This window comes from Cheilinus undulatus, linkage group 1 (assembly GCF_018320785.1).
Source record: "Cheilinus undulatus linkage group 1, ASM1832078v1, whole genome shotgun sequence".
Classification (NCBI taxonomy): Eukaryota; Metazoa; Chordata; class Actinopteri; order Labriformes; family Labridae; genus Cheilinus; species Cheilinus undulatus.
The window spans coordinates 9560034-9578927 of record NC_054865.1 but is presented as its reverse complement, the minus strand read 5'-3'; the positions used below and the strand labels follow the sequence as shown (position 1 = coordinate 9578927).

General features: G+C 38.5%; 1 protein-coding gene across 1 annotated transcript in view; it reads right to left on the bottom strand.

Moving 5' to 3' along the window:
- Positions 1 to 18894, bottom strand: part of si:ch211-186j3.6 (neural-cadherin) — a 617862-nt gene that overhangs the window by 247242 nt on the left and 351726 nt on the right. Inside the window, exons 17-18 of the mRNA XM_041792306.1 lie at positions 2257 to 2377; positions 1913 to 2075 (exon numbers count right to left, since the gene is read on the bottom strand). Coding sequence (XP_041648240.1) covers positions 1913 to 2075; positions 2257 to 2377 — 284 coding nt within the window. The remainder of the gene's footprint in view (positions 1 to 1912; positions 2076 to 2256; positions 2378 to 18894) is intronic.

Sequence of the window (18894 nt, the reverse complement as noted above, 5' to 3'; positions counted from 1 at the left end):
ATCATGTTATTTCACAAATTATATACTCACTCTATAATATCACATAATTATAACATTATTAGAAGAAAAAAAATTGCTTGCTTTACATTATTACATGAGTTTTTGTTAGACTGTTCTTGTTACATTATCAGCTCTTACAGGGTCAAAGGGTGTGAGTGTGAGAAGAAGGCCTATGTGACAGAGCTAAAGTGGCTTCTTACAGATTTGTAAAAACAGAAAGTTCCAAGTCAACACCAGATTAAGTCCAGAATTAATGTTATCCAAGCTAGAACCAGTCATCAGCTCAACCAACCAGCCAAGGACGGTGCAGAAGGCAGACTTGATGAGCAATACTGTATGAAAAACAAAGTTTTAGGTTGTGATAGCTTGTATGACCATGTACAAAATAGTTCACCAGAAACAGAGTTTGGGAAACAGTGGTGAAGCAAACTCTGTTCTTACCTGTATTTCCTCAGCTGATGTCCATCCAGACTTGTTGGTTGTGACAAGAACTCTGTCTCATTTAAGAGATCCAGATCATCTGGCTCAGCTCAGTAGAGCTGGTTGTTTGGCTCCAAAATGGTTTTTCATGTGGTACCAGTTTGGCTTTTTTGATAGGGATTACATAATGACAGGATGGAGGAAAGGAAACTGGCACTAGCTACAGTGGCTAGCATCAAACAGCCGTTCTGTAGAAGAGGCTTTTTTTCGTGAAAGGCACATCATTACTCAGACTCTAAACTCACATAGTTTATTGGGTTGTTAGTAAAGCACTGTTTCAGTTAAAAGCATGTTTATGGGGCTCAGTACACAACTCCTCTAGATTCTTATCTCCTTTCATCTGGAAAGATGATGCTAGACACTAGAAGATCTGCAGGACTGAGTAATTTGTGATATTGATCGCCTCCACACCAAGTAAATCAGGTAAACCGTGGTTCTGATGTTAAGTGCAGTGTACAGGTCCATTTAGAGCTGTTAAGTACTAACCCTCCTCTATTCCCATTCAGTCCTTATGGCTGCTCTCACTCCCTGACCCTCAGCAGACAATCTGGATCACATGATTGAAAACAACCTATAGGCTTCAAGCTAGATACTTTAATTGAATAGCAGGAACAGATTGGTAGAAGCAGATTTCAAAAGCGCAGGTACAGGATCATTACCAGAAGTCATTAGGTTGTTTTTTTATGGTCACTAGTTATCCTTGAATTATCATGCAACTCCCTCTATTCTGTGACCACATGAGGTGGGGCATTGTCCTGCCCCAGGAGGAACCCAGGGCCCACTGCACCTGACAATCACTCTGGTTATTTCATCGTGGCACCTAACAGCTGTCAGGGTACTGCTAGCAAGAACATGACATAGAGGTCTCTGGGTCCCTCCGAGACTCCCACCGACCCACTTCCAAACTGCTCATGCTGGATGATGTTACAGTAAGCATACTCTTCACTACAGTGTCTTCAGTCTCTGCCTGTCGCAGGTGCACACCGTGAACTGGGACACCAACGGCTGACCTGACACCCTGGTGTTCTCTGCCGAATACCAATCAAGCTGAACGGTGCTGGGCTCTGAGCACTGACAGTTTGGTCAGAGATACGAGCACCAGTAGCTTGCTGGAGGTCAGTTTGTAGGGCTCTGGCATTGTGTCTTCTGTTCCTCCTCACACAGAGGAGCAGATAACGGCCTTGCTACTGGGTCGGTGCCCTTCTACATCCCTGTCCAGCTCTCCTTGAGAAACTGCCAGAGTGCTGGTATTTCATCCATGGTATTTCATCTTGATGCAGAGTAATTACATAATCCTTTGATTTTTTTTGCAGTGTATGTCTTCTGGGCATTGTAATTAATTATAACTTACACATATAAACATAAAGTATATGCTAAATAAGCAGATCAAGATGCATCTCTATCAAACAGCTGAATAAAGATGAGTCTGTACCTGTAACACAAACACCGGTGAGCCATCCAGCTCCTCTGTGACACTGCCGTAATACTCATTCACAGTAAACACTGGAGCCTCGTCATTCTTGTTGACCACATTGACCGTCACCGTTGTGTAGTCCTCCCATTTTCCATCTGACGCCAGGACATGAAGCTTGTACCTGAGCAAAAAATATATCTTCATCAAATTCATTCACAAAATAAGCAAGACTTTATATTGCAAACACATTAACATGTAAGTTAAAGAGTGGATTTTGAGAATAATTCCAGAAATAATCAAGACAGCTAGAGTACAGAAACAGATATTTATGGCTGATAGGATTCCTCCAGAGTATGTCTTACCTTTTGTTTTGTTCATAGTCGAGAGGCTGAGCGATGAAGATGGTGCCCACTTCAGGTTCCACATCAAACACCCCTCCAGTGTTCCCTGATGTGATCTGGTAGCGCAGCTTAGCATTTCCACCTGCATGGGAGAAGATGAAGCTTGAATGAAGAATGACAGTTTATATAAATGAGCTCCAGTTACTTACAGAGAAGCGCATAGTGAGTAAGTAGTCGTGGAGCTTTGGTGAAAAATAATAGGCCAGGAGCTTAAGATTATTTGAACCATGAAAAGAGCTTTTGTGAGAACCGGATCCTCGATGGACTGGAAGTCCCCATCCACTCTATTCCTGTCTGTTTCTGCCAATCTACCAATCTGTCTCCCTAAAGTGAGATAGATAGCATCAGTGAGCTTCAGCTGGCACAATAGAATCAGACACAGAGTCCTTTATGTGGTTTTGTATGACTCTTTAAACATGCTGCCTCTGGCCCTACAAAGCGGAGTACTGTAACCTGCTGCACTATAATGACAAAAAAAAAAAAAAAAATATATATATATATATATATATATATAAAACACTGATCAAACGATTGATTTTATAAACCAGATAGTGCAATACCAAAATGAATGAAATGAAACAAACTTCTAATGAAACACTGTCCTTCAGAAAACAAGTGTGAGCAATGGAAAGAAAATTAAAAAAAAACCTTGGTAGCCTAAAGCACCAAGGTTTTTTGTTGGAGACAACAAAAACATGACATGACGTGACACGACCAAACACAGCATGCTACTACAGTGATGCACAAGAAAACCATGTTAGCAAATGGTGCCGGCAAAACTGGCCCATTTTTACTGACATTGACAGCACCAGAAGACTGAAAAAAATGCAGCAAGAGAAGCATCATTTGCTCCACACAAACACCTTGTTCAGGTGCAGCACAGAGCTTACCAAACCTGAACGTTATTTGCAGAATGGGACTCATCATGTAAGGCACTGGTCCTCAAACTTTTCAGTCTGCGACCCCTAAAATAAAAGGGCCACAGACCAAGGACTTCCACTGTACCTGAGGGTGGTTGGACACAGCCACGCACAATCAAGAATAATCATGTGCAGACAAGGCTGCCAGTAAGGGGGGATAAAGGGGAGAGCTTTCAAGGGCCCAGCTTAGCTTGGGGACAATCGAGATCAGCAACATCATGGTCAATTATTGAGTTAAGATCTGATATCCATATTTTATATTTAACCTGAATAAAAACAACTTTTTTCAAATAATAAAAAAATAGATTTTGTGCTATAGTAAATAGGCGTCTCAAGGATGTAAATCCTTTTCCTAAAAAAACAGAATCAAAACAAGTTAAAATGGCTAAAATGGGTTAAAAATGGCAATAAATAAATACATAAATAAAAATAAAAAATAATAATAATTGGTGGAAATGGTGATGAAATGGGATGTTGAAAAAAGCAAAAATGGGTTATATGTGGCATAAACGAGAATAAAAAAATGGGTAAAAGAGGACTAAAAAGTTCCTGAAATGGGTTTAAAATGGCAAAATGGGTGGAAAATTAGATGAAATAGGGGAAATTAGTTCAATATGGCAAAAAAAGGGTTAACGGAGGCAGAAAGAAAATAGGCAGAAATGGGTTAGACTGGCAAAATGGACAAAAAAAGCGGTTAATAATGTCAGAAATGGGTCAACAGAGGCAACAATAGTTGGAAAGTGGCAAAAACAGGGTGAAAAAAGTGGTAGAAAGGGTTTGAAATAGACAGTGATATGTTGATACGTTGTCCTCTGAATCGTGTTATCACAGAAGCAAAACTGTGAATCATAGCCGTCAAAGGCTTGTCTGTAAAAAGCAGCACACTTCCAATTCTCACTTCATTCTCCATTCAAGTTAAAAGCCCTAGATATTTTGTTTTCACAAGTGGAAAACTCAAGAGTATATAGTTAACAGATGCAGTGTGGACAGCGAGTACGTGATGTGACATGTGTGAAGCTGTACGACTACATACATGAATTAATGGTATTTTAATCATCATGGCTCATGAGTTATTAATGGTTATGAAGGTTAGTTGAAACTAAAAGGGGCAAGCTTTACACCACCTATGATTGTTTATTCTACATTAAAGACAAATCATTGTAATCAAATTAGGCTCCGTACATGAAATCCATAAAGGAGTCATGCTGAAGGGGTGATTATGAATTCAGCAGACTGGTCAGTCGGTTGTTTAGCCCTTTAAAATGCAACCTGACCAAGACATCATGAACATCATTAATAACTCATGAGTCATGTTGATTTAAACCACATGAATTCATGTATACAGTAATGCATGAGAGTCTTAAAGTACATGTGTGCCACTGATATTTCATCAGGAATTTATGCATTAATTAATCATTTTTCATCCATGTATTCATGATAACTCATTGATAATTTGTGGAGCCTTAACTAAAGTCTTACACACACACACACAAAAAAAATCCAATATAAAGCTACTGCTATAAATGTCTGAATCCAGTATAAATACAAAAGCCTCTATATTGGCCCAGATCATGATAAGAGTTGCTGAACGCTAGCTTAAGTTCCATCTAACTGCTTTGAAAAAGTGTGAAAGCATGTGGATCAGACTCAGGCCTCCATCCAGCAGCTAATATGTACACATGATAGGTGAGAAAGCATTGTTTGCTTGCATGCAGAATTTTTCACAACCACTGTCATAAATCCAGACTTTAGCAATGCTTGTTTTTTTTGGATAACATGACATTTTACTGGGGAAAAGAGAGAACAAAAGTAAATTTACGTTTTCATTTATTTTGTCTTTACAAAATAAACAACCACAAACCAAGGGAAAAAGTATACAAACTAAAGTAATTGTAATCGGGATGCAGTGATATATTTGTACACCATTTTATGTTAAGGAGATAGGATGGTGGTAAAAAGAGATATTTAAGGCCTAAATGATAGGAAAAATGTTCATCCCCTGTTATATTCTCTCCCTTAATCCTCTATTTCCGTCCACACATGCATCTTGTGAGACATGCTGAGTAAGTTGAAAGAGCAGTTACTGGACTGCAGTCTGGATAAGAAATGTGTTCAAGCACATTAAATGTGAAGTGAATAGTTTTCTCTGTTATATTCTATGCTGAGTCTGTGATGACATTACACACTGTCCACTATAAAAGCTGTCTCTTTGGAGCTGTGTGGTCTCATTTAGCCGATGGTTCTACAGATTAACCTGACAGATTTTCCTGTGGTGTAAAGAGCGATCACTCCCCTCTCCTATTTGCTCGAAAGACAATCCAGCTGCTCTAACTTAAGAATGGCCATTGAGTAATATTTACCTGAGGCTGATCTTCAATTGTGTCTAACTTTGCATTTATACAATTTTAAAGTCTTTCAGCCTTTGACTTCACCCACAAATCTGTCATAAAAAAAAAGTTTGCATAATCTAAATTTTATACGTGGCCATTTATACCTAAATCTTCCATGCAGGTAAATTTAAAAGCTTTTTTCTCTGAAGTCAGAATTGACTGCTAAGATGAAGAGATTGGAGGGTAGAAATGTTGTTGGTGTATGAATCTGTTAGTGTGTTGATCAGGTTTCACACCACAGTACGACAACAAAACTGATAAATCTGTCATAATTTGTCACTATGTGTGAGGTCTCTTACTTTTTTAAAAACTGTTGAAATGTTAAAAATCTTTAAGTATGTGAAAGATTTTCATCAAAGACGAGGTAGCTACTTACTTTACCCTCCTGCAACCGGAGCTTTTGTTTGGAATGCTTCTCCCACTTTGTAACTGACTGCAGAATGTTGTATTGATCATGTTTCAGTTTATTTTGTTGCCTTTGATGGAGACTTTGTTTGGGGTAGTTTTTTTGTTTGTAAATACTGTGATCATTCTCGATCTGGGCGACTCATCTGCAACTACAGCAACAAGCCTCTCGGCGGCACTGTTGCCTTACCTTGTCCAACGGTAGTTGGTATCACCCAGGTATTTTTACGACCTGCTTTACGGCAGGGTTGACGGCAGAAGGGATCTATCGTCCCTGACAGCGTGAGTGAGGACGTGCAGCAGTGCTGGAGAACACGTCTTGTTAAGTTAAAATGAATCTGTTTCTAAATGTTGCGCTATGTCCTCCACATCATAGAGAACGGAACCTGGAGTTTGTGGGAATTTCGTATAGCCTCAGTCCACTCACCAAAGGGTGAGCGGACTGAGGTACGTGAGGGTTGTTTATATCTTGTTAAATTGTATAGTTTGGTTGAGTGGCCCAGTGGCCATTTGTTAGGTATGTGCGTCTACACGTGGTTGTTGGCTTGTGACGTCACATTGTTGTCTAAGAGATTTGTGCATTTTCTTTTGTACAAACTTATTTGCTGCCTTTAATGTTTAATGTTTATTTGAAATATACTGATTTGATGTAAAATGTGTTAATATGTCACCAGTTTACCTTTGGTGAAGTCTGGCTGAGATTATTGTCTGTTTTGTTGAATTGTTACTAAGATTTTGTTCTTGTTTTAGTTTTCACGGTGCTTCGAGTACGTCAATGAACCCATAAGAAGCATCAGTCGAGACTCTCTGCCTTTTACTGCACCGGGGGCAGTTACACACTTAACTGGGAAAAGCAGGATCTGATTAGTTAAATTACAACCTTGTCTATGAAGAGGAATTACTCAGATTTTTTTCTTTTCAAAATCCACACAAATTCCTTAAAATTCAAAAGAAATTACCTGAAATTAATGGGAAAATTCTTAAACATATTTTCAAAATAAATGATAAAAATCATCCCAAAATGTATTAAAAAATCTCCAAATGTTTCAGTGAAATGTTGTCATAAAGCCTAAACATTCCATCAAAATATTACCCCAAAAATTCCACATGAATTCCTGAAAATTGTCAAGTCAGTACATACTGTAATACCTTCAAAATTTTGCAACAAATTAAAAAAAAAAAAAATACGTAACATTCCCAGAAATTCCATGAAATTAGCAGAAATATCCATACAGCCAAATTCTGCTAAATTTGAATGAAAAGTCTTGAAATTTTGAAATTCACAATCAAATTCCAAAATTCACCAAAAACTTCTCAAATTTCTATGAAAAGGCCTGCAAATAGATAAAAGAATGCCCAAACATCAAAATAATGACCAAATTCCTTATAATGACAAAGCAAGCAATCCAAAGCAAATTTCCCTAAAGCCTCCAAAATATAAAAAAATATTTTACATAAATTTCCATGAAAATATTCTGAATTTTAAAAAATATTTCACTGAAATACAAAAACACTATAATTTCCCAACTATCACAAAAACTGAGCAGAAATGATTACCATGTTGTCAGAGAGCCTAAATGAAATGTCCTCTTATGCCAAAGTCTTAAAAAACTTCTTGTAATATAACCATTCTAGTAGCAGACATCTTTGACTTTCTTATTTGCATGATGATTAACATTTCCATCTTATCACCAAGGCTAAACCAAGTAATTGCTTTTTTCAAAACAACTCTGAAACAAAATTGCTGAGATGATTCACAATGGGTTCCTGCAATCTGCTGTGTGCTGAGGCATGAAAACTTTGTATCTGATGCTGTTTTGTTGCCTTTAACACCAGGCAAACTTTTGTTTGGTTTCATTAATCAAACTACCCGCTGTGAAAACAGCACTGAACTCACTTTGATCTGAAAACGCAGAATACCATTGAGCCTGACCATTAAAACACAGTTTAATAGTGTTTTCAAGTCTCAAAGTTCTCATTTCATGCAGCCAAGAAGACCTGCTCCTTGAAAAATCAAGAATTAATTTGGAAATATTTGGAGCAGGTTCAAATTCAGAATGAATGAAATTCATTCAGAGGCATGCAGAAATTCACTTATTTATATGTTCTCATTTAAACTGGACAAGAATCAAACACAACGAGGCTTATTATAGTGACACTTTATAATCAGGTCTTGACTACAAAGCCTAATGTAGCCATGAGCCTGAATTTAATCCACAGAGTCAGTGAAATACAAACCCCAATTCCAAAAAAGCTGAGATGTGTAAAATGTGAATTAAACAGATTAAAGTAATATGCACATCAAATACAGCACAAAGACAAGCTTTCTTATGATAAAAGTATTGTTCGCTTTTGAAATATTCACTCACTCTAAATCTGACTGCTGCAACATGCTCCAAAAATGTTTGGACAAGGCCAAAATAGACTGAGAAATTTGGTGAATGCTCAAAAACATCTCAAACGCTTCATATGTATGTGTGTTAATTGTTAATAGGAGATGATGCCATGGTTAGGTTTAAAAGGAGCATTCCTGAAAGGCTTAAATGTCCTAAGTCAAAGACAGCATGGGGTTCTCCACTTTGTTAAAGACTGCTTTGGTGAATAGTCCAACATATTGTAAATAACTTTCTTCATTGGCAATTGCAAGGAGTTTAAGTTTTCATCATCAACAGTCCAAAATATTATCAAAAGATTCAGAAAATCTGAAGAATTTCTTCATGTAAGGGGCAAGGCCAAAACCAACAGTGAATGCCCATGACCTTCAATCTGTTCGGCAGCGCTGCCTTAAAAATCGGCATCTTTCTGTGATGGATTTGACAACAAAGGCTTGGAAACACTTCACAAAGCCACTGTCAATTAATGCAGTATGTTGCTGCATCTGCAGCACTCATGCAAAGCCAAAGCCACATATCTACAACATCCTGGAGTACCGCTGTTTTGTCTGTGCCCAAACTCATCTGAGATGGACTTACAAAAAGTGGAAAAGCGTGCTGTGGTCTGACAAGTCCATCCATCCATCTTCCGCTTATCCCATCTGGGGTCACAGGGGGCTGAAGTCCATCTGGACGAGAGGCAGGGCACACCCCAGCCAATCACAGGGCCAACACAGAGAGACAGACAACCAGACATGCTCACATTCAGTGAGTCAGTTCAGAGTCATCAATTAACCTAACCTCACCTAACGAGCATGTCTTTGGTGGGAGGAAGCTGGAGCACATGGAGAGACCCCGCACATGCAAACTCCACATAGAAAGGGCCTCACTGGGATGTGAATCAGGAATGTTCCTGTTGTAAAGCGATGGGGTAAACCCCTGCATGGCCATGCTGCTCAGGCACAAGTCCACTTTAATTGTTTCTGGAAACAATGGCAATCGAGTCCTCTGGGCTCCAAAGAAGAAAGGGCCATCCAGATTATTATTTATAATCTGTGAAGATGTGGAGGTGTATTCGTGCCTATGACACTGGTATGAAGCAGCCATATTCAGAGACGACCCTGCTTGTTTCAGAGAGACAACGCCATGCCACATTCTGCATGAGTTACAACAGCATGGCTTCCTGCATGCAGTCCAGACCTGTCTCCCACTGTAACTGACACTTTATGAAGCACAACATACAGAAAACAGTGATGAACATTAAGCATAAATAGGAAAAAGTTCCACTTTCAATTCTTCAACAATTTGTACCTTCTGTCCACAGACGCCTAGAGTGTTGTTAGATGATGTAACAGCGGTAAACATGCACCTGTCCCAAATATTTTGGAACATGTTGGAGGCATCAATGCAGAATGTTTGAACATTTCTGAAAAACAATAAAGTTTGTCAGTTTGAATACTTAATATCTTGTCTATGTGCTGCATCCAGGAGGAAAAGGATTTGCATATAGCTATATTCTGTTTTTATTCACATTTTACACAATGTCCAAACTTTTGTTGGAAGTGGGGTCCATAGAATACTTTGACACTAAAGAGATTCAGGGATTTTTAATTGAATAGTAAGTGCTCCATTCTTCCAAGCATTACAAAGTCATACTGCCGAGACGTTTCTATGCATAATCCCTGAGTTCCTGCTGTCTTTCTTCATAATCTCTCTTCTTTTGAAGCTCTGCGAAGCATTCTTAATAAAGTCTATCAGATGCTGATCAACAAACTCTTCCCCCTCAATGCAATTACTGGTACAGCCAAGGTCTGCATCTCAATCACAGATGCATCCAGCACCCCTCGTGTTAATATGAGAGGGAAAGCACAAACCTCAGAAGACGAGATGAGATTCCCAGCTTATTAGCGAGATGAAAGTCAAGGAAGGAGAGAGGAGAAAGCACTAATCCAGATCGTTTTGTACCGTCTGTCTGTTGGCAATTTAAATGAGACATTAGGGGATATATGCAACAGCATCTTGCCTTCTCTCTCGCCCTCTTTTCTTCTGTTTTCAGTCTCTGAAGTATTTAGAAACTGCTCGGACCCAAAGGACACAAGAAACAGCACAAGATGTAATACAACTGTTCAAATAAACAAACAAAAAGAAAATTAATGTTTTATTCTCCCAGATGTACCAATTTCAGAACTGTTTCCACTCTCCCTAGATACTTTAATTTATTTTACTCAAACTGTTGTGTCGAGCTCAGAGAAGAGGGAAGAAAGGACACACACCAACAAACATACGGCTGACAGAAATCACTAAAGCCAACACATCAAACAAAAGGCCTTACAAATGGAGGCTGAGGAGAGATCTCTATTCCTGCTCCAACTTCAACACTGTTATTAAGAGGAATCAATCCGGGTACTCTTCCTGAGTGCTACCGGCCCTGCACTCTCTAAGCGAAAACATTCCATCAGAATGAATGATGGAAAATGGAAAAAAGATAGGTCTTTATGCATTTTAAAGATTAAAATTTGAAAAAAACATGCAGTTGAGGAGTTATTAGGAGCCCAAATCCAACAGCCAATGGGTTACACATAAAAATATGACAATTATCAGCATTGTGACATTAGAGAATAAACAGTTACAGTGTGTATAGTCGTGCATACTTCTACAAAGTAATGTCAGTTAAATAAAAATATGCAAAATAAAATAAGTGACTGACTTAATTTAACAGAGGTCCAGCTAATTGGTGCTTGTAGTCTCACAATTAGTGAAATGGGAATCAAATGAGTGCAGTGAATGTGTCTCAAGTGACTGTAGTTTAAAGACACCTGTCTGGAAGGTCTAGTCACTGGTTAACCAGTATTCCTGGCTACCATTACACCATGAAGACAAAAGAACACTCCAACTTATAGAAAAGATAACAATTTCAAGTCAGGGGATGGATAAGAAATATTTCCAAGGCACTGTAAGTCCTCCAGAGTTCATTTAAATCCATCATCAAGAAATGCATTGAATATGGCACATGTGCAAATCTGCCTGGATCCTCCAAACTGAGTGAACGTGCAGAAGGAGACGAGCGAGAGAGGCCACCAAGACATCTATGCCTCTGAGGGAGTTACAACTTCAGCAGCTGACGTGGGAGAGATTCTCCATACGACAACTGTTGCCTGGGTTCTTCAACACTCAGAGCTTCATGGGAGAGTGGCAGAGAGAAAGCCACTATTGATGAAAACTCAGATTAAATATGGACTAGAGTTTACCAAAAGGCATGTGGGAGGCTCCATGGTCAAGTGGAAGAAAGTTCTTTGTTTTGATAAGACAAAAATGGTGCTTTTTGGCAATCAGACAAGACGTTATGTTTGGAGGACACCGATGCACATCACCATAAGCACACCATCCCCACTGTGAAGCATGGTGGCGGCAGCATCATGCTGTGGGGATGCTTCTCGGCAGTCAGCCCTGGAAGGCTTGTAAAGGGTTAAATGAATGCAGCAAAATATAGGAAAATCCTGAAGGAGAATTTTGTTCAGTCTCCAAGAGAACTACGCCTTTTGAGTAGATTTATTTTCCAACAAGACAATGACTGCAAGCATACAGCGATAACTACACAGAAATGGTTTACAATCAACGAGGTGAATTAAAGAGGGCTTTTTTGTTCAAAAAGTTACTTACATTGTTAGTTATATGGACCATGATTGACTTTTAAAATCAATAAAAGGGTAAAACCTCCAAGGGGGTGAAAACATTTTATAGGCACTGTACATAGAGATTTAACAGTCAAGAGTCAGCAATCATGAATGACTGAACCTAGGCAGGTAAATATGAAGCGCTGCTGGGACCAAAGCCCCCCTTTCACATGTATACCACATTCATGAACATGTCAGGACATTACCCAGGGGAGCGTCAAGGGAGATCACACACGTCTGAATCCATTTCACCAGACATTTATCAGCTTTTATCCTGCTAGAGTCTCATTACGAAGACAGATTAATGTAGGAGTGAGCCGCCATGTGAACGTAGGGAATAAACGTCCTAGCCAGTGAGTCTGCCCTGCTGTCTCACATTGCCTGTATACTGTTCAGCACTCAGAAATCAGGATGTTTCACCATTATGCAAGGGTAGGCAACTGCCTGGAGACTCATACTCTAAGGAGCCTCGTGGTAAAGGTAATAAATGGTTAACCACTCACAGAATATACAAACTGGCACATGCAACTGCAGCAATCACATCATTCTTAAAGCAGTATTCTCAGGGTAAGACATCTGACAGTAAGGCAACCTGTTCAAAAATGTTAAAAAATAATTATTTGAACATTTCCCCCCTCATCACGACTGTCAGTGTTACTGTTTGCTGTTTACAGACAAGAGGAGAAACATCAGCAGGTGAAGACGAGAGAGTGCTGAAGCAGGAGGATATTGAAAAGTATGTGTTTAGTAGTAATACTGAAATAAGCATGTCTAATGACTTTAGAAATGCACAACACTTATTCTCCAATATTCATCATCATTAAGTCTTCAATGATAGCAGCCATCATAAAATGTGAAGTGCATATTTTAATTTCTTTTCAAGGATAAAGACATGCTTTTAGAAAATAAATAAGGTGTGTAGAGTGTACTGGAAGTATTAAAATATACAAAACTAATTTAATTGATTCTTTCAGTTGGAGCACATGAGCCGTATTTGCAATTTAATAAGGTGCAAAACATTTCAACATGCTCTGTGTCTCCATCAGAGTCAAGCAGCAGAGGTGTGATGTGAAAATTTAAATACCCTCCTACAAAGCATCAGCACTGACTGGTTACAGTACTGTGACAGCATCATGAGTGCTTTCAGAGCAGAGGCTACAGTGAAAACACAGGTGAACTCAGAGGGGGGTCCCTAATGTGAGAGAAAGTGTCCTCTTGGATGCTCCTATGCTCCTAAGTATAAACAACATGATAGTATAAACATTATAACTCTAACCCTCAAGGTTAAGGGCATCAGAAGAACTGCATTTTACTTGAGTAGATCTATGTTGACTCACCCCCTCCCCTTCTGCTTCCTAGGTGGATTTTGTCCTTAAGGACAACTCTAACTGGCCTCTATGGAACTGCTTCAGGTTTTTCTAAACCATCAGGACACAAAGAACTATTTCTTTAACTAACAGCACAAAGTCTTCAAACTTTATTGACAATCTCATGAGGCAGCATCTTCAGAAAGAAACAGGTGAGGGGAGGCCAGACACACCTCTATAAGAACTGCAGTCTTCGTTGCATGACCCTGTATCACAGAGCGTGTGGTAGAGGCAGATCTAGTCCTGTTGTTTTAATTGTCAAGGTTGATGTTATTCTGCTCCCCTAGTGTTTAACCGTTATTAACAAGCACCTCCACACAAGGCTTAACCCATCAAGATAACAGAATCACAAGTGAAACTTTTAAACCAGAGTCTGTTTTGTAGAGGAAGGTGGTGATGTCCTCAAAATGTTTTAAAACATCATACTTATTGATTTGCATGCATGGTTTACATGAAACATGCATGCAACTCCTGGTGCTCTCTTTGTCTCCTTCAGTGGCAGCAGCCAGGTGTGACACTAATGTCAGTGCTGTGTCTTAATAAATGATTCCCTGAGGCCTTTATGAATAAAAATCATGATTATATTAAAATAAAATAAACCTCTTTTGCATGACTATATATCACATAAATAGCTCTAATTTTGGGTTATGTTCAAGAAGTCCTTTTGATGTTCTTACCAATCTCTAAACAAACACCCTGTCATATAATATTGCATATGAACACGCTACCTGTATAGAGCTACAGCTGTATGGATTCCTCCTATAGTCCATGTTTTACAATAAATGTTACTGTGTAAAACTGTACCTTTTCATCATTAAATAGATTTAAAAATACAAAAGAGGTCACAAAATAATAACCTAATTTCATTGGGATGAATGCAGGGAGATAAAAATGTTAGGTGAGTAAAATGTTTGTGAAAGGACCTCCAGACCCTTCTTATCTGGTGGTGGCAACTATAAAATGCTAAATATTAAAATGTTTCATTTATCCCTCGGATTGCTGATGCAGAAAAAATACATTTTTAAAAGTCTGGAGTGTACTTTAAAACTCAGTGTTGTGCATTTGAAAAAATATATATGGTGGGAATGAGTTTGTTTCTTGGTCTATAACATAAAAATTAGCATTAAAAACCAGAATGAAAAGAATCACAATAAAATAGAGATTGTGATCCAACCTTAAAAAATATTGTGAGATATTTTTCCTCCATAATTCCCGCCCCTAGGTACAATGATGGCAAGTATGTCCAAGCCTGTAAGACTTTTTGTTTACATAGGGCTTTTGAAAATACTGAGACATCAGAATGACAATAAAACCATAGTTATGTAGGTAACTATGCAGCTATTATTGTTGCAAAATCATTTGCAAATGCATACAAAGATCTGTACACAAATCTGCAAATGTGTGTACAAAGATCTGTACACATGTGCACAAATCTGCAAATGCATGCACAGATCTGTAAATGTGTGCACAAATCCTTAAATGTGTGAACAGATCTGCAAATTCTTGCAAAGATTTGCAAATCTGTAAATAGATTTGCAAATTTGCACAAAGATCCACAAATGTTTGCACAAATCCTCAAATGTGTTGACCAATTTCTAATTGTGGACTTAGTATATTTTGGTTCAGAAAACCAACTCTTCTTTTGCTTTAAGTTGTCAAAGTCCTCACAAGCCATCAGTTAAACTGAAATCTGCCACTCAGTTGGCTGTCATAACCATGTGACTTTTGCAACACTTCTGCTGTGCATGATCTGCAAATGTGTACTCAGATCTGTAAATGTAGGCACTGGATTTGTTCCCCTCAGCACAGGCTCACAGGCAAGGCTGCGTTTCATTGTCGCAGCTAATTGAAGGCAGCAGATTAGACCTAATCATAGCTCTATAACTTAAAAATGAAAGGAGAAAGAGTATCATATTACACTGTTATCGTTCACATTTTCATTTTAATTCCAAAATCATTTCAAAGCAGTGGTTGAATTGCCATCCATACTAGACAGAGTTTTACTGTGTTCTATTTTCCAAACAAAAATTATAGATTCATAGGTAACTTCCTATGAAAGAAGTGAGGGATGGCATGCCAAATAAAGTTATTTTTGGAATCATTCATCTTTTTTGCTTGAAAGCCAACTTTAATACACTCTGATTTTACGTGTTTAAAAAAAAATATTAAATCAAATCTTATGTTAAATTCAGGATTTGAACTAAACCATGATCACTTCATCAAACTAACTAGGACATTTAGGAGCCTAAAACATAACCAAGAGGGAAGTAAGGCCGTTTTTACCCCAAATTCTGTGTCACATGATGGATGAAGTTTGGCCAAATCTCTGCTCAAATGCATGTTTGTTTCTATGTAGGCTGATCAGTGGCTCCCACATTAATAAGGGCATGTTTGAAATTATGGTCAGACAACAGCATCCTCTAGCAAAGTAATAGCAGAACCAAGAACTGATTCTCCAAATTTTCCCTAATTGTGCCTTCAAGTGCTGACGGAGTCTAAATATGAACCACAAAACTAACCACAGATAATCTGCAGACAGTGGGATATTTGCTATGTTTAAGCTGTTAGTTAGCTCATAATTGTTGATGATGCTGAGCGTGAGTGTGAGATTGAGAGCATTTTTGACAATATAAGTATTTTATTTCATTTTTATGACATTTGTCAAGGTTACATCCTTAATTAACACATACAGTTCAAGCTCTCAGGATTTGCCTGAGAATTGAACCATGCATAAGTTTTGATTTTGCATTGAAAAAAATATTCTCTGTCATTGTGTGAGATGACATTCCACCATTTAAAAAATCGTAGAGTGTATAACGTGTGAAAAAATAACAGTTTGCTTGCTTAAAAGGACTAACACTACTTAGTATTTTAACAAAATTACATTTTGCTTTTCAAAGGTTGTGGAAGTCAACCCCTGTACCTCTGAAAGCAAGACCTTTATGGCCAAAAGTCCACTAAAAAATAAAGCAAACTTTGAGGCAACAAGCAGAGCACAGTAAATCTGGCCCATCACAGCAGATTAGGGTTGCTCCATAGAGGAAAACTATCTTTTAACAGCCTGTAGCTGCACAGCTTGGGGTAAAGCAGTTCATACCAGGGTAGCAAAGCCAAGCTGGATCACAACAAAGTGAGCTGTTAAGTAGAACGTGTCATTATGTAGGGGTGGATGTAAGAGAGAACATCTTGACAGATAATCAGGGCAAAAATGTAGGTTGCTATTTAGACACACTGAGACTTCTGTGAATGTAAGCCGACAGCTGCTAACCCAGCTAAGGAGGAGGCAGTTCTGCTTCTTTTCTCATGTCGTGTGTGGTTGGGAAATACAGTTGAAACCAGAAGTTTACATACACTACATAAAAAGGCACATAAACTTTTTTTCTCACCGTCTAACATTAAATCAGATTAAACTTTTCCTGTTTTTGGTCAATTAGGATTACCAAAATTATTTCTATTTGCTAAATGCCAGAATAATGAGAAATGGATTTTTTTTAGACAATTTTTATTACTTTTCTTCAAAGTCAGAAGTTTACATACACTAAGATTACTATGCCTTTAAACAATTTGGGAAAGCCCAGATGATGATGTCATGTCTTTGGAAGCCTCTGATAGGTTTATTGACAACATTTGAGTTAATTAGAGGCACACCTGTGGATGTATTTTAAGGCACACCTGAAACACACTGCTTCTTTGTGTAACATCATGGGAAAATCAAAAGAAATCAGCCAAGATATCAGGAAGAGAACTGTGGACTTGCACAAGTCTGGTTCATCCTTGGGTGCAATTTCCAGGTGCCTGAAGGTGCCACGTTCATCTGTTCAAACATTTATACCCAAGTATAAACATCATGGGAATGTTCAGCCATCATACCGCTCAGGAAAGAGACGGGTTCTGTGTCCCAGAGATGAACGTGCTTTGGTCCAAAAAGTGCATCTCAACCCAAGAACAAAAGCAAAAGACCTTGTGAAGATGCTGGCTGAAGCTGGTAAGAGTGTGTCATTATCAACAGTCAAACGAGTCCTGTACCGACATGGGCTGAAAGGCCACTCTCCCAGGAAGAAGCCATTACTCCAAAAGAAACATAAAAAAGCCAGATTACAATTTGCAAATGCACACAGGGACAAAGACCTTAATTTTTAGAGACATGTTCTGTGGTCTGATGAAACTAAAATTGAACTTTTTGGCCATAATGATCATCGTTACATTTGGAGAAAAAAGGGGGAAGCTTGCAAGCCTGAGAACACCATCAACATGATGCTGCCACCAAACATGGGGGTGGCAGCATCATGTTGTGGGGTTGTTTTGCTGCAGGAGGGACTGGTACACTTCACAAAATAGATGGCATCGTGAGGAAAGAACATTATGTGGAAATACTGAAGCAACATCTCAAGACATCAGCCAGGAAGTTAAAGCTTGGGCGCAAATGGGTTTTCCAAATGGACAATGACCGTAAACATACTGCCAAACTGGTTACAAAGTGGCTTAAGGATAACAAAGTCAATGTTTTGGAGTGGCCATCACAAAGCCCTGATCTCAATCCCATTGAAAATTTATGGGCAGAGCTGAAAAGGCATGTGTGAGCAAGATGGTCTACAAACTTGGCTCAGTTACACCAGTTCTGCCAGGAGGAATGGGCCAAAATTCCAGCAAACTATTGTGAGAAGCTTGTGGAAGCACATCCAACATGTTTGACCCAAGTCATACAGTTTAAAGGCAATGATACCAAATACTCATGAAATGTATGTAAACTTCTGACTCTCAAGAAAATAATAAAAAATCGTCTAAAAAATGATCTCTCTCATTGTTCTGGCATTTAGCAAATAGAAATAATTTTAGTAATCCTAATTGACCAAAAACAGGAAAAGTTTAATCTGATTTCATGTTAGATGGTGAGAAAAAAAAGTTTATGTGCCTTTTTATATAGTGTATGTAAACTTCTGGTTTCAACTGTATGTGAGCGTGTCTCCTTCTCTGGGAATGTGGTGCTGATGCAGGCGCTGTCTCCGATCGGTCCATTTAAAGTTTGCTACTGGATCAGACTGACCAGCCTTTCTAAATCTCACTTCACTACAGAGAGCTTCATTTCAACCCGCCACTCCAAACTCTTTGGTTTTAGTAACTTTATCAAATAAATCATGTTAAAATGGGAGCACAATGCTTTTGTTATCTTTTCAGGAAATGAGAAGCCCCTGTTTGTTTGATTCATTTTGCTCTTGATTTACCAGATAGGACTGATTAAGGGATTTGTTGTTATAAGTTTTGTTTTGTATGAGCTTAGATTACAGTTGTTTCTGATATCCTTTTTTTTTTTTTAATTTTCAGGCACTGCTCATCTTGAAAATAAGAGATATTCTACTTTAAACCAAGCAACAACTCCCAGCATTGAAAATGGAGTAAATGGAAAAGCTCAAAAACCAACAGTTCCTTAAGGTTTCACCATGCTTTCAGTGTGGGCATGTGGAAGGGCAGAG